The 15,622-nt window shown below is 39.9% G+C and overlaps 3 protein-coding genes across 5 annotated transcripts in view; 1 reads left to right on the top strand and 2 right to left on the bottom strand.

The window, feature by feature from the left end:
- LOC100116291 overlaps positions 1–1,329 on the bottom strand; it is a 45,203-nt gene extending 43,874 nt beyond the window's left edge. For 2 of the 3 annotated variants that reach the window (XM_001600774.5, XM_031930705.1), the window contains exon 1: positions 995–1,078. In XM_001600774.5, coding sequence (XP_001600824.4) covers positions 995–1,078 — 84 coding nt within the window. Of the gene's footprint in view, positions 1–994 lie in introns of all 3 variants that reach the window. The other variant, XM_031930704.1, reaches the window with a different exon arrangement.
- The window catches only part of LOC103316856 (protein lin-52 homolog), a 115,311-nt gene that overhangs the window by 57,069 nt on the left and 42,620 nt on the right, over positions 1–15,622 (top strand). The gene's annotated exons all lie outside the window — the stretch shown is intronic.
- LOC116417438 (zinc finger MYM-type protein 1-like) lies at positions 11,388–14,000 on the bottom strand. Its single transcript, XM_031930556.1, has 4 exons — positions 13,790–14,000; positions 12,601–13,660; positions 12,512–12,518; positions 11,388–12,329 (listed from the first exon to the last, which is right to left on the bottom strand). The coding sequence occupies exons 1-4, from the start codon at positions 13,998–14,000 to the stop codon at positions 11,388–11,390; spliced, it is 2,220 nt and encodes a 739-aa protein (XP_031786416.1).

Genomic DNA, 15,622 nt, shown 5'->3' with positions numbered 1-15,622 from the left:
TTGACTTATATATATTCCCGCCGCAAAGTACTCGAGAGGTTCGTTGAACTGCATCGAGAGCAGAGTGCATTTGTTTAAATTTGTTCAAACGCATCAATCGACCGTCGAAATTTCGAGTCTTTCGATATACGTATACGAAACCGTCGGGCTCTTTCCATCAGGAGCAATAAACTCCGCAGCGCCTCCCGCGTAATTTACCGTCGGACTCTTTCCATCAGGAGCAATAAACTCCGCAGCGCCTCCCGCGTAATTTACCGGCTCGACGTTCGATTTTATTTGATTTTTTTCGCCTCTCTCTCGCAAGCAACGGCAGCACAGCACTGGAGAACATAAGCGATTGCCGCGTGCGCGCCTCGGGGAGGTTTAATGATCGCCGAGCGCTTCGGACTTTGGCTCGCTTTGTGCAGCCGCAAACCTTTTTGCCACGCACGAACGTTTAATTTCTTTTTTTTCAGTCTCGCTGTGGTGGTGGTGGCTCTTTTATCTCGGTTAATTTAAATAAACTTTGTCTGGATTTTAAAAATCGGCTGCATATTATACAACGTATAAAATACAATAACAAATAATCGGCACTGCGAATTCCAGCGTCGAAGCGAAGCGTTCAGACATACCGATTTTCTCGGTGCACATGCATGATGACACGAGCAAAGCGACCGCTTGATATAAATGAAGATGCGCATACGGTATACCAGTCGTTTCAAAAGTCCGGCATATCTACCGGCGCACGCATACCCTCGAAGTGGAAAAAACGCCCGCGTTCGTGCACGAGCTTGTTCGAACAATCGTTTCTGATAACAAGAAACAGATGCCCTTTGTTGGGCTGTCTCCCGGGACCATTGTCTGTTTCTTCGCGGGGTGACGATCGTAAATCAGTGATTTTTAAATTGACCTATTTGGCGAGATCAGTATTTATATTCGCGATTCCAGCGGCTATTCAAAATAAACCGATAAACAGGTATACAATAATGCGAATAACTCGAGCATCGCGTCCTACCTGATAAGGGTAAGCGCCTGGCCTGTAGAAGCTGCTGGTGGTCAGGGCCGGGTGGCTCTTGCTGCTTCCGCACATCGAAGCCATTTTTTTCCTTCTGCACAATTACTCCTACTTTTTTAGTAACCGAAAAACCAATGATCCGCAAACACACTGTGTATTGTTCGCACTGGTCTAATCTACAATCACATGATCAGTCATTGCCGCTTGTCACACCCGCGAAATGTTCACGATACGAGTTGAGGTGAATGTATGCTTAACGATCGGTATGTATTTTACACACCAGAGAAGAGGATCAAGAGCAGCGCGAGCGCGTCCAGCCAACGAGGCGGCTCAGCACCGACTGACAGCCAGCGATGCTCCGGCGGCGCCATTCCTCATCTTCATTCTCTCTCTCTCTCTCTCTCTCTCTCTCTCTCTCTCTCTCTCTCTCTTGCGCGCGCGTTCTTCGTTTTTACCTATGTCGCGGTTCTACACACACTACTGCGCACCCCGAAGGTGGGGAAGAACTCGGCGAGAAGAGAAGAAGAAGGAGGAGATGGGAGAGGAAGATAGTTCTCAGGTGGAAAGGGATATAGTAGCTCAGGTGTATGCGTGTGCAGCTATGCCGGAAGTTTAGACGATGTGCAGCGGAGACTTAGGTGCGGAATAACTTTTTTCCCTTTTTTTCCCCTTCGGCTCGGGGGCTTCTGAGGAGGGGAATTTTTGGAGGTTTTACTGCCAGAGGATCGGGTGAGACGCGGCGAGACGGTGGGCTGTATAGGGCTTTCGAGTTTTTTTTTGAATATGCGAGCGGCCGAAGATTTATTGCTGGATGGCTGTAAATTTTAAAAAGGCGATGATTTTTATTGCGGTTATTTCTTTCCACTAAATTTTCAGGTAGTAAAACCGTAACTGAGTTTAACTCAGAAATTTGTTTTTAATTGTAAAAATCGCTTTCGTGAAGGTTTTTCATCATACAAGTATACTTGAGTTTCGATAATTATAGTCAATTTTTCATACGAGACAATAATCGATCAATTTTATGATAAATGAGTAAGTTTTCATTTATTTCTAACTAAATTAAATAAACATTGAGTACTTACAATCAGGCAAAATCTCTACTATGATTTTTATTAAATTTTATAATATTTTGTTGAATAATTATTTCTAGGATTTTACTACGTTTCTAAGCTACTGGAACTTGGTGAGCTTATTTTTAGTAGATCCATCAATAAACTGACCATTGCTTCGCGCATTTGCTGCATGATAATTTTCTCAACGAGTAGAAACCCGCGAATTCTTACAAAATATGAAAAATTGAAGGCCACCTCTCAAAATCCATATCAATTAACTTTTCCATCAACCGTCCGATTTCACATAACCATGTAGTGTTCCGAAAGAAAATAAAATAGCCCAAGCAAAACGGTACCTCCTTCACATACATAATACACCGAATTAATTGTAAACCTCATATTGCTCTGACCGCGTGATGCGAGTCGAGATTGCGGAGCACTTGACATTTCGTAAATCAGGGAGGGGAGGGGGGAATTCAGGAGTCCTCGAAAAATGTAAGAAAACTGGTCTCCTTGCTACCGGCTCGCCGCGGTGTAATCTAGTTTAAAACGAGTTCAAGGGGACTGCGAGATTTAGGTAAAAAGAACACTTTCTACGTAATACACCGCCATGGCTATTTCGCAAGGTTCGTGTATAATACAAGCTCTAAAAGTACTGTAAATCGATTATTACAGCTCCGCGCGAGAGTATAAATCTCGAAGAGAGGGACGAGCCATCGTCGAGCAAATATTTGCCGTGTTTGAATTTCAAATACGTAATTTAATTACTCATTTCGCTCTCGTTTCGCCCTGTCACGTGTGAGTGTACACGGCTACCGCGTATTTGCAGGTTTCGTTGTTTTTTTTTTTTTTCAAAAAGAGTAACCTGCAGAACTGGTCGATGCCGCGCGGTGCATAAATTCTCTGCTGGGGTGCAATTTTCATTAAGCTACCTGTTTTCGTTTTGTAAAAAGTACGCTGGACACTCGTTGAGCGTTATTTAAATCCTTCGACTAATAAGCCGACTTGCGCAGCGCGTTCTTCGATCCTTACAAAAGAAATATTACGTAGAAAAAAATAATCCAAGCGCGTCAAATTCAACATCTTAAAAGAAGTCCAATATTCGAACTTCGAGCAAATGATACCTACCAAAAAAAGAGCGCCCATTCCTAAGTTCTATTCGGTGATTTGAACGTCCGCACAGGCAACAAGCAGCGCATCAGTTTCTTACAGAGGCGGCAAACTTTTTGCCCTGCCCTCGTTGTGTGGCCACGTGGTGTCGATGACCGACCGACACTTCAATTAACGTCGAAGCCGAGCGCGGCCTGCAATAATTTCCCGCTGCCATTAATACTCTCGGCTCGTAGAGCCCTTTGAGAGGGCAGAGGAATTCATGTTTAGAAATACGATCATTTTCCGGCACTTGCGCGGCTCTCGCTTGTGTGTAGCTGTGATGCTGCAGTGTGCGGTGTACTTATGAGTTTTGAATTCCGATTTTTTTAACGGAAAGATATGTAAATTCAGTATATAGTTGGGTGACTGGAAGTGCTATTTGAGTAAAAGTAACCCGCTTGAGTACAAGTCGCTCGTTATACAATCTTTTGATAATAATTCTGCACCACTGCAGCTGATCTAAGAACTGATTGCTATGGTAAAAAACAGTTGTTTTTACAATTGCTACAAGTTAAAATTTTCATTAAATGACACAAAAAAGCACGGTATATTACAGAGACAATTCACTGGGAATACATTTCATCCTCGATTCCAAAAAATTACTGCCATTATTACAGACGGAATAGAATTGCGTCCAGTAGCCTGGAAAAAATTATTTTTCCTTATTTAATTGTCACTGAATCAATGAAATTTTGTTTGAAAGAATTGATTATTCATTGATTTAATTAAAATTTCATTGATTCAATGAAAATTTAATAGGAAAAGTTACATTTCTTCTGTGTGCAGATGTGCGCCATAACACACGACAAGAAGCCGAAGCATCAGAACTAAGAAATGAGAATTCGCGATACGATTCCGATGACAGTCGATGATGCATGAGAGAGCACGGGCAAGCGATTATGCAGATTTAATTGAGAAAAAGCCGCGAGCGCTCCGTCAAATAATGAATTTAATGGCTCGTCGTCGTTTCGTGCAGTGGGAAATGCCGTAAGCAAGCATGAGACTGGCTTATGCATTAAGGTTGACGGACTTTTGAGAGATTTTTGAAGGTGAGATGAGTTTTAAAAGAACCAGAAAAATCCAACCAAAATTGAAGTAGCTGTGGACAGCAGATATTTGAAGAATAAGCCAAACACGAATTCATTTTATTACGTAACGTAAATCCAAACACTTACTGTAGATCCTAACAAAATCGTCTGTTAGAATAATTTCAATCTACTGAGCCAACCGCAAACGTGAACTTCACCTACAGCAGCGTGAAACAACTAAGCGCGTACGTACTTATATTACAAGCGAAGCGGGGAAAGCTGAGGATTCATCAAGAAATTTATCGCCAGAAATGAAGGCTCCTCGCTTGCGTAAGACGAGTATTTCGGCCAGAGACTCGCTCTGTGCACGTTTGCCATATTTTAGCATCAGGATGTAATTTATGAATATCTCGCTCGAATGAGGAAGTTACCGCATCGCAAACGTGAGCAGACGGACGCGAAGTGTATATGGGAAACTGAAGGCCTGTGGGCATAATGGAAGTCGGAGACAATGATTTTTCGTTTAATTGTTTTCTCTTGCGTATAAGAGCTGCAGATGCTTCTTTTTGAGAGTGAGATAATGATCTACGGAAACTGTGTCGATCGTTCGAATTGGAACTTGCAAAATCGTAGAAAACAGTCCGACGTTTGCCACAGACTCATCGAAAATTCAAAGTCCGACTCGTTATTCCTGTCGTTAGTGTGCCTGCGCACAGCGAAAAGTGTATAAAGGTTGAGTAGTGGATTATCAAAAACCGTTACGTCAGAGAATCCTTTCTTCCATTCTCTCATCTCTCAATTCTTCATCGTGTTCGCCTCGGCAAAAACGAGAGGCGGCTGTGATGTCGGCATTGTTTGCTGTTTGAATATTGATGAATTTTCGCGCGGATATTGTGGGAAAATCAATTACTCCAGATTTTTCGTTTTACTGTTTGCGGAGCTTACTGTACATAGTTCATAGAAATTTTGACTATGGGATAGTATATAATATGCATCGATTCTATAAATCTATCCCGGTAAACAACGATGTTTGAGTGTTTATGCCCATCGCTTATACTGTCTAATCGAAATATGTACACTTTTTATGTTTTAATCGATTATTTACGAGGTGTTTGTAAAACAAGAAGTGAAAATAAACTTACACCAATAAATGGTCACGACTATAATTGGATTTGTAAATTGAAGATAAATATTTCTTAACTTATGTATACTATCAGTTCTAACGAGTAACTATTCTAAAGCTCCCTCGAGAATTCAATAATTTCTTAAGGTAAAAAGGGTAACAGGTTTGAAAAAAAAATATTCTTCGTGAAATAAAAGTAGAACGCATAAAAATAGCTATGTAACATTTCAACTACACAGTGCATTTAAGGGCGCTAAATTTTAAGATTAGAATTTTCAAATTTAGCGTCATTAAAACAACCACTATCATGGTGAGTTTTTTTATATCAGCTACAGCTCCGCTATTAATCAATCACATTTATCGATTCATCAGAATCAACCAATCCATTTTCGGCTTCAATTTTCCGGTATCACTTTTTCACAGAGGAGAATGTTACAAAATCGTTGCAAAAAATGTTTGCAGATATAGTTTTTTCAAGTTCTCAACACTTTCATACTTTAAGCTTATCTTACAAGTGTAAATCACACCATTGAAACAAATATTAAATCATCGATTCTACCACCAATTCGATCTTCAATTTTTCCTTAGTCCCGACATCCTTTTTTTCCTACAAGTCCGCATTATTACCGTCCCTCCTCTAACGATCTAAAACACCGACCTTATCAGAAGAGTCAAAACACACGTCTCTAGCATTCAACCGACTCTTTGCTTACTATAAACAACACGCGCTCCCCGATGCGCGCGAGTCTCGAGTAATGCACACGTACGTATATACAAACACAAAGCGAAAGAGAGAGGAAAAAAACCGTTGCGGCTGCTGTAGTTCTCGACGTTTCTCGCTTTCTTTTTTTCCGCGAGTTAACCGTTAAAAACGCCCCCTGCATAATTAGGCCGACGCTTTTATATTGTGCAGCTCTGTAAGAGCCTGTGCGAACGTTCGCGTGTAATGTCTAAATGAAAATTAAGCGATGCGACAGAAGACAGCTCTCTCTCGGAAGGTTACAGTTATGATATGTGTGTAGCATAGAGGATGTGCAGTTTCGTCGAAGGAAATTTTTTTCTCACGTCTTGGGACAGCCGCTCGGTTTGATATCACGAATTTAGAGAACTGTATGTGAAAAATTGCCCTTACCCAGTTTGCAAACGATGCTTTGTTGCATGCTGGTATTGTGCGAATGCTTTTGAAATGTTAAACAGACACGTTCAGTTGCGAAACGCGTTTGATAATCGACAGTTACATTGTAAATTATCGGAGCCTCGCTTGCCAAGCCAAACGCAATAAAAAGTGCAAGTTCAAAAGTAATGTTCCTCCCGTTACGCTTGTTCCACTTCGGCTTTGAAAAAATAAAATTTTCACGGCATATACGAGAAACCCCAACCAGTTTCCCACCGGCAAAAATCTATGCGGTGTGCAGCTCACATCCGTCAACTGCTTTAATACCGATTTCGCAAATCCTAATTCATTCCTCGAATAGATTAGCCTATCGATCTAGATTCTTACAGAAAAAACTCGTAATATTCGATCCACTTTCAAGCGGGAAATTCAAATACAGTCTCTGTGATAACTCACCTAATCCCATCGTCCTTTACACCTACTCCACGTGCAGGCTTAGCACATCACGAGCTAATCGCGGCAGATCCTCCGTAGGGGCAAAAAGCGGTGAGCCCACTTCTCTACAGGAGCAAAACATGCGGGAGGAACGCGCTTGGGGTTCTGCTCGCGGTTTTTCTCGCCGAGGGATATAATGACGCGGCTCGACGACTTTTGCTCTCCGTGCATGCTCTCACTTTTGCCGCCGATGCTTTTATCGCGAGCCGACGACAACTGCTTAAGCCGAGTGGTTTCTGCGAGCTTCTTTTTGGGGAATCATCTTCTTTTGTTTCGAGCTATGCAGCGTGGCTTGTGGTTACCGGAATTATTATATTATTTTTCCAGGGTGATTCGAATGTTTCGACATGAGTACAGAGAAAAATATTGCGAATCGCGATGAAATATACCGCCAGAATGCTCGCCGTCGTGGCCATTAATATTTTTACGAAACTTCTTTATACACACCTGTTCGAGCCCCGAAAGCAACGCCGTAAAAATTCTTTCCCAACAGGGTGCAGAAATAAAAATATTGATCGATAAATCAGTCGGCGGCACGCCCGGCAAGGGTTATAATAAAAAGCCAGTGAAATCATGCGACAGAATAGAGAACAGGAGAAGCGTGGATAAGTAACGATGGGCTGGTGTATTTGAGAGATTTTAATTGCCGAAAGTGGTTGAATATTCAGGAGCAATCGGATGCCACTATCGACGGCTTTCTAAGATGCTGATTCTCGTAAGTGCATAATTTCAAGCGATAACGATAACACTGTTCTAAAAAAAGAATTGAGCTATTATCTTTTCACATATTATAACGTGAAAAAATGTATCGAGTTTTAAAATTGATGTAATTTTGATGAAAAATATTTTAAAAATAGTTAATTTCTCTTGAGCATACATATACAAGCAATTTAAGCACTTACTGAACAAGTTTACAGTACCACAAACCATAACACCCAGTCTCTCCGCTCTCGAAAAAATCCTCCTCAACGGCACTAAGAAACTTCCCTTACCGCACGATTACGCAGTATCCCCGATCAGTATTGGGAAATTTTATAAAAATTATAATGAATTCTTAGTGAATGCTTTTTTTCAATAAGTATTTTCATAGAATTCTTAATGACCCTGGTAGAAATGTTAACGGTTAATAAGCTAAGTTTTAAGACACTTAGCTAAGTTGTGGTTAACGATTTAACTAAATAAGCGTTTAACCGTTATAAATGCATAGATATGACGCATTAACTCATGATAAAACGAAACTTTTGCTTGAAATTTGGCAAATGACTGTTACAATCCAAAAATTGTAGAAAAATACGTTACAATCGTAAAAAATCCAAATATTCGTAATAAGACATATAACGTTTTAATGCCAAAAAAGGGAAAAACAATTTTTAACTGAATAATAATACTAATGTGGTATTATAGATACGCATCACTAAAATATTAGCAATATTTTAATTAATTTTTTTACATTAAATTTTGATAAAACTGGCCAATTAAACTTAACTTTTTAACGAATTTCAACCATTAATTTTCTACCAGGGGATAGCTTCAGGTTTTAACGAATGTCCGCTTCAGAAGCATTCATAAAGAATTATTATGTTTTAAATGAAATTTCGCAGCAGATGCTCTGGTGCCAAAAAAAAGTTATACATTAATCACTAAGTATTCCTTAGTATTTAGCATGGATTAATTGTTACCACTAAAGAAACCATAAAGCATTCATAAAGTAACGCGTCCTTAGGTTGCGGATAGAGGAACAGCCCCTGAGAAAGAGGTTAGCTGCGAATAAATTGAATAAGCAGCCGCGGACAGCCGATAGGAACAGGCGTGGGTGTGATGAGTCCACACTGTCGAACGCATTCATCTAGAAACACTACGCAAACACCACAACAACAAAAACACTTCACATTATCTCTTATCTCTCAATCTATCTCTTTCATCACACATTACAAAAATGGGTAAAAATCCTGCTGCCGAGGAGGATGCGGGAGCGATGACAACTGCCCCGAAAGGGGATGTGTAGAATGATTCGTCACCTGGTCTTACGCGGTAACGATGCCAGCGAAGGCGCGCTGCCTTGCAGGGGGGCGCTAGGATGCGAGAATGAAACCGTAGTGTGTCTGACGACGAATTGACACTGTCCTCGTCAAAGTCGGAAAGCTCTCATACTTAGTTCTAGAGAGGTATGGGGGTTATCACCTCTAGAACGGTGGACTCACCTGCGATCGGAACAGGATCCGAAGCGCGCGGGTTTAACATAACATCATGGCTCAAAAAAATCAAATCCGAACCAAAAGGGACTTAAGGGTCGGAACTTGGAATGTTCGCAGTCTATACAGAGCAGGTGCGTTTAAAGAACTCGTAAAGGAAGCTGATAGGTACAATCTAGATTTGGTAGCAATACAGGAATCGCGGTGGCCAGATGGCGGAGTACTAGTATCGGGTAACTTCACGTACCTGTATGGGGCCGGGAGTGGGGAATCTCTAGGCACCGGATTTCTCGTAAGCAAAAGCATCATACATTCGGTTAAAAGTTTCAAATCCGTCAATGATAGGCTCTCGTACATCATTATCGAAGGTGAATGGTATAGATATGTATTTATTAATGTACACTGTCCTACGGAGGACAAAGAAGAAGAAGCTAAGGATCTCTATTACGAAACTTTAGAGCAGGTAATCGACCAGTTCGCGTCTTACGACACAAGCATAGTATCAGGCGATTTCAATGCTAAAATAGGTAGGGAGGAAATGTTTAGGCCTACTATAGGGAAGGAAAGCCTGCACGAAGCCAGCAATGATAACGGTATTAGGGTCATAAATTTCGCGACGGCAAAAGATCTTATAATCAAAACTACGTGTTTTAAGCACAAGGACATATACAAGGCAACGTGGACATCGCCGGACGGGGCCACACAGAACCAAATTGATCATTTCCTCATTGAAAAAAGACGTCATACTAATGTTCTTGACGTAAGGGCTTACAGAGGGGCAGATAGCGACTCGGACCACTTCCTAGTAGTAGCCAAATTAAGAGCTAGACTAGTAGCGAATCAAAATAGTAAGCGAGCAAACAAGGTAGAAAGCTTCGATATTGAGAAACTACGAGATAGAACAGCGCGAATTAGGTACCAGATAGAAATTAATAACAGGTTTCAGGCACTTGAAGAAGCAAACACATCGCCGGAGGAGAATGACGAACCGAATAGCTTATGGGGGGACATCGAAAAAACGGTAAAAGAGGCCACGAACAAAGTACTGGGTAAAAAGAAAAAGCCAAAGAGCAAACCATGGTTTGACGAAAAGTGCGAACTCTCGTTTGAAAGGCGCAAAAAGGCTAAATTAGATAGCTTACAAAATAGAAGCGATAGGACCGTAAAAGAGTATTCTAACGTAAGGAAACAGACGAGCGCGATCTACAGAAATAAGAACCGGGAGTATCAAAAGAATCTTATTAGGAGAATAGAAACTAACAGTAAGGCAAATAACCCCCGCGAAATGTACAGAGGGATTAACGCCATCAGAAAGGGTTTTAGGAGTAGAGCGCAATTGATGAAGGACGAAAACGGGGTCCTCGTAACAAATGACAACGAATTACTGTCGCTGTGGAAAAATTATTTCGATAAATTATTAAACGTGCACGAAAATAGCGAAGAATTAGGGGACGAAATTCACACTGCTGAACCCCACGTGGAGGAACCGAGCTACCAAGAAGTAGAGGCCGCGATTAAAAAACTAAAAAACAACAAAGCCGCGGGAAATGACTCTATATCAGCTGAGTTACTCAAATATGGGGGCGTCGAGCTCACTTTCAAAATCTATAAACTAGTATGTGCCATCTGGAAAAATGAAACAATACCCGAAAATTGGAAGGAATCTATCATTATACCGATTTTTAAAAAGGGGGATAAGACAGACTGCAATAACTATAGGGGTATTTCACTTTTAGCAACGTGCTACAAAGTTCTGTCAAACGTAATACAAGCTAGACTCACTCCATTCGCGGAAGATATAGTAGGAGATTATCAGTGCGAATTTCGGTGCAACAGACAGGGGCGTCGTTACGTTTTTTCTCGAGCTATGGAATTTTGGAGGGGGGTTGGGTTAATAATGACCGATGGATACCATAAATATTAAACCATAAACCCACCTACCCCACGCACAGCAAATGACCAATTTAAAACTTCAATACTAAACCATAAGCCCACCTACCCCACGGTCCCCACTCACAGCCAATAACCGATGTTAAATTTAAATGCTATGGAAAACTTGAACTCTAAACCCACCTACCCCACGCAAATCAAGTGGTTGATGGAAATATTTTTTATGGAATATAGGTAAAAATGAATGTATAATCGAAAATAAAAGTAGCAATAATTTATTAAACTCGTTTTTCAATTAAACTAATCAGTCCGAAATTTAAATCTAATTCGCATGACAAAAACTATAATTATGACTTGTATTTCATGGCAAACGTCGACATTCTCAAATTTTGCCTTTTAATGAACGTATTTAATAGTTCATCGAGATCTAATTCGCTAACCATATCACGATATATATGCATAATACTTGTATCATTCAACCTCTGTTGCAACATCGTAGATCGTAGGTAGGTTTTCAATCGACGCAAAGATGAAAAAGAGCGCTCGTTGCTACAGGAGGAGCCAGGTATGGTTAATAATAACTTTATAAGCTTTGAGTACTGTGGAAAAATAGCACGAACTTCTGGTTTCTCCTGAAGATACATTACTATATGTTTTAATTGCATACAGTCAATTGTTTCCGTTTCCTCAATAGTGGTTTCGCATTCCGAAAGCGCACCTTTAGCTTTTTTAGAGATTTTATTTTGTTTTTTTAAAACCTTAGCTTTTCTTAAATCTGTTAACTTTTTCATAAAAGTTTTATCATTTTTGATAGCATTTAAAAATAAATCTCGCTCGTTTACAAGCCTATGCCCATCTAGCTCTTGCTCCTCCAAATCTCTATTATAGAAATTAGTTATTTCCTCTACATTTACATGCGCAAATCCCGTAACAAAATTCTCAAACTTATTTAGCAATTTCATAGTATCATTTTCAAATCTTGTATTTAATGACATCATGGTCTGATCAATAACCTCATAGTATAGTTTTACATAATGATCTTGAACGTTTGAAAAAACATGGCTTTGACTGCCAGAGTCAATGCGTTTCGGAATCTTTCGTGGGCGCTTTAAGCAAGGCTCTTCTACACCCAGGTCCTCAGCACTACTCGTTATTTTACTCCAAATCTTGTTGAATTTTTCTTCATCTCTCATCTGCTGGATATTATCTTTTACAAGACAAACACTTGCATGAGATTCATTTACGCAAAGATCTTTTCTTTGCAATTCAGCATTTAAAATCTCAATCTGCTGAAAAATTTCGATTATCATATTCAATATAAAATAGAAGTCAAACGAGAGTAAGCTTCTTAGAAAGCCCTGTGATTTGGCGGATACAGAAGAATCGAGTTCTCTATCAGTTGATTTTTTTCAAAATAATTGATAGAAGGGGTGTAGTTTTTAGAAAGATTTATTAATGATCTGATTCGTACAGTCCACCTGAAATTTAAAAGCAAATCCGTAGGAAATACAAAAATAAATAAAAATATATTGTCTTAAAAAAAAAAAAAATACAACGTACCTCGTTGGGCAGTACGCAGATAAAAGTGGACTATCGTCTTCTTTAAGCTCTTTAAACTCGTTTAGTCGTTTAGGTGAGTCACGTATAAAATTAATAAGATCTTTTATGGTTCCGATCACATTACGCACAACTGTTAAATCTTCTAACGAATCCTGCACGCATAAGCTCAAACTGTGTGCGGAACAATGAACAAATAACGCTCTTGGTTCGGTTTCCCGAATGCGAGTTTGTAGACCCGTAATCCTTCCGCTCATGTTGCTCGCACCATCGTAACATTGCCCTCTTAAATGCTTTATATTTAAATTGTTGGTAGCCAAAAAGTCAGTTACAAGTTCGTATAAAGTTTCTGATTTTGTGTCTTTAGTCTCAAAAAACCCCATGAAATATTCATTAACAGAGAAATCGTCATTTACTATTCGTATACATATAGAGACCTGCTCTACTCTCGTGATATCGGAAGTTTCGTCGATCATAATCGAATAATATTTAGCAAGCATTATTGTATTTAAAATTAATTTTCTAATTTCATTTGCCATCAAAGCAATTATTTCATTAACAACCTCGTGGTGTAACCATTTATGACCACTTCGAGCCATCCATGTCTTCAATTCGGGAACATCTTCACATCGTAGTAATAATAGTTGATGTAGATTAGAGTATTTGTCTTCATGCCCCCGGAAAGCTAGACCTTGCTTGGCTAAAAGCATTATAGTTGAAAATATTTTGTTGAGAGCAGTGCGATTTTCCATCATTTCTTTTCTTTTTGCAGTCGATAAATGCTCTGTTATGCTCGGTTTTCTAGCATTTAATGTTAGTATCACAGCTGTTTTGTGCAATTCAGAAATCTGATGCTTATTAAAAATACTAGTAGCATTTTTCCATGTGTGAAATCCGTCCTCTACAAAAGCTTTTTTCGACACGTTACAACTTTGAGAGTTTGGGAGAGGCAATTTATTTTTTACTGCTTCGCAACATATAGTACAAAACATAGCTTTCTTTGACTCATCATATTTTATCCAACTATAATCTTTCTTCCAACTCTCAAACGATTTATCGCTAACTGAAAATTAAAAAAAAAAAAAAATAAAACAGTTTTGTGTAAATCTCGGTCAACAATACATGTTAGTTTTTATTTCACTTTCGTTCTTGTATTTTCTATAAAATGATTTATATGCGTATGAAAACTTACAAGGGTTACTCTTTGCTTTTTGAGTAAGTTGAGGATCCAAATTTTGTTGGTGATGTACATATGTCTTATCTTGTGAAAATTGTTCACTGTTTTCTACTGACGCTTCCACAGTTCGACTTGAAGATGCAGTACTCGTTTGGGCAGCAATCCCTTGCGACTGACATTCTGATACTTTTGAGGGATCTTTCCCTCTAGTAACGTATTTGTCCATTGTATTGTGTACCATTCACTTACTAACACACAGAACATAACCTAGTCCATACGAGTAGACCGGACCAACACAAGTAAACTTCCACAGGCAGCGACGTGTGTGAGTACGTATACGTGATTGGTGCCGACCAATCACATGCGGGACAGCGCAGGCGGCCAAGCTACCAAGGCAGCACGCATGCGCAAAGCAGGTGCAGACATTTTTCTTTATTTCAGCGCGAGTTTCAAAAACTTTATTTATTAAATGAATTAAAACTATTGTTCCACTCTCTTAACCCAATCAGATATTATTGATAACAAAAATGTTTATTCTTTGTCTGAGTTTAATAATATTTCCAACGGCGACTTGCTATGCATGGGGTAATCGGGTTTATGGTTCAAAAATGACGTTCTCTATCAGCCACTTGCTTTGCGTGGGGTAGGTGGGTTTAGGGACTTATGGTTTATGATCATTTAAGTTTTCCATCGGTTGTTTGCTGCTGATTTATGATTTACGATTTCTATGGGCTACTTGCTGTGTGTGGGGTAGGTGGATTTAGCATTCACGTTTTTCATTAGTCGTTTTCTAAAAAAAAAAAATTTTTCATCCGCCGATCTGAGGTATGGAATTCCATACCTCGTTAAAACGAGCTATGGTCTCGACCATAGCGACCATACCGGTAACGACGCCCCTGGCAACAGATCGACGAGCGATCAAATGTTTACCATAAGACAGTTGTTAGAGAAAAAGTGGGAATTTTGCGAAACCATACACCAACTATTTATAGATTTTAAAAAAGCCTACGACTCTATTAAGCGAAGCAAAATGTATCAAATTCTAGTACTTCTCGGTGTACCGAAAAAACTCGTGAGATTAATTCAAATATGTCTGAACGGAAGCACGGGAAAGGTCCGAGTAGGCGGTAATGTATCATAACCCTTCATGATACGCGATGGTTTAAAACAAGGGGATGGGCTCTCTACGGTGCTGTTCAACTTAACGTTAGAGTATGCCGTTAGAAAAATGCAGGTTAGCCAGCTGGGCGCAACGCTTAATGGAACAACGCAGATACTAGGCTACGCAGATGATTGGGATATACTGGAGGATTGTAGGGAAACGGTAGCAAGAAACGCGGAAATCCTCATAAAAGCGGTGGAGGGGAGGAAGATCTCAGAGTTGGGAATTTTACTTTTGAAAAGGTTAGCGAATTCAGGTATCTGGGTACGACCATAAATGATAGAAACGAGATTAATGTCGAAATAAATAAGAGACTCCATTCGGGTAATGCTTGCTTCTACGCCGTGAGTAATTTACTTAAGTCGAGGCTGTTGTCTAAAAACGTTAAATTAAGAATATACAGGACAATAATACTGCCGGTGGTTCTGTACGGGTGCGAAACGTGGGCTCTCACTAAGCAGGTGGACAACCGTTTTTGTGTATTTGAAAATGAAGTCTTGCGAAAAATATACGGGCCGAAGAAAGATGAGGAAACCGGGGAATGGAGGAGACTACACAATGATGAGTTACACAATCTGTACGCGTCACCAAATATTAACAGAATAATAAAATCGCGCAGATTGGGATGGGCAGGGCACGTAGCGAGAATGAGAGACGACCGTACGGCAGCGCTTGTCATGAAGGAC

This window comes from Nasonia vitripennis, chromosome 4 (assembly GCF_009193385.2).
Source record: "Nasonia vitripennis strain AsymCx chromosome 4, Nvit_psr_1.1, whole genome shotgun sequence".
In the NCBI taxonomy this organism is placed as follows: Eukaryota; Metazoa; Arthropoda; class Insecta; order Hymenoptera; family Pteromalidae; genus Nasonia; species Nasonia vitripennis.
The sequence above is the reverse complement of the archived record's forward strand: the minus strand, read 5'-3'. Positions and strand labels throughout refer to the sequence as shown.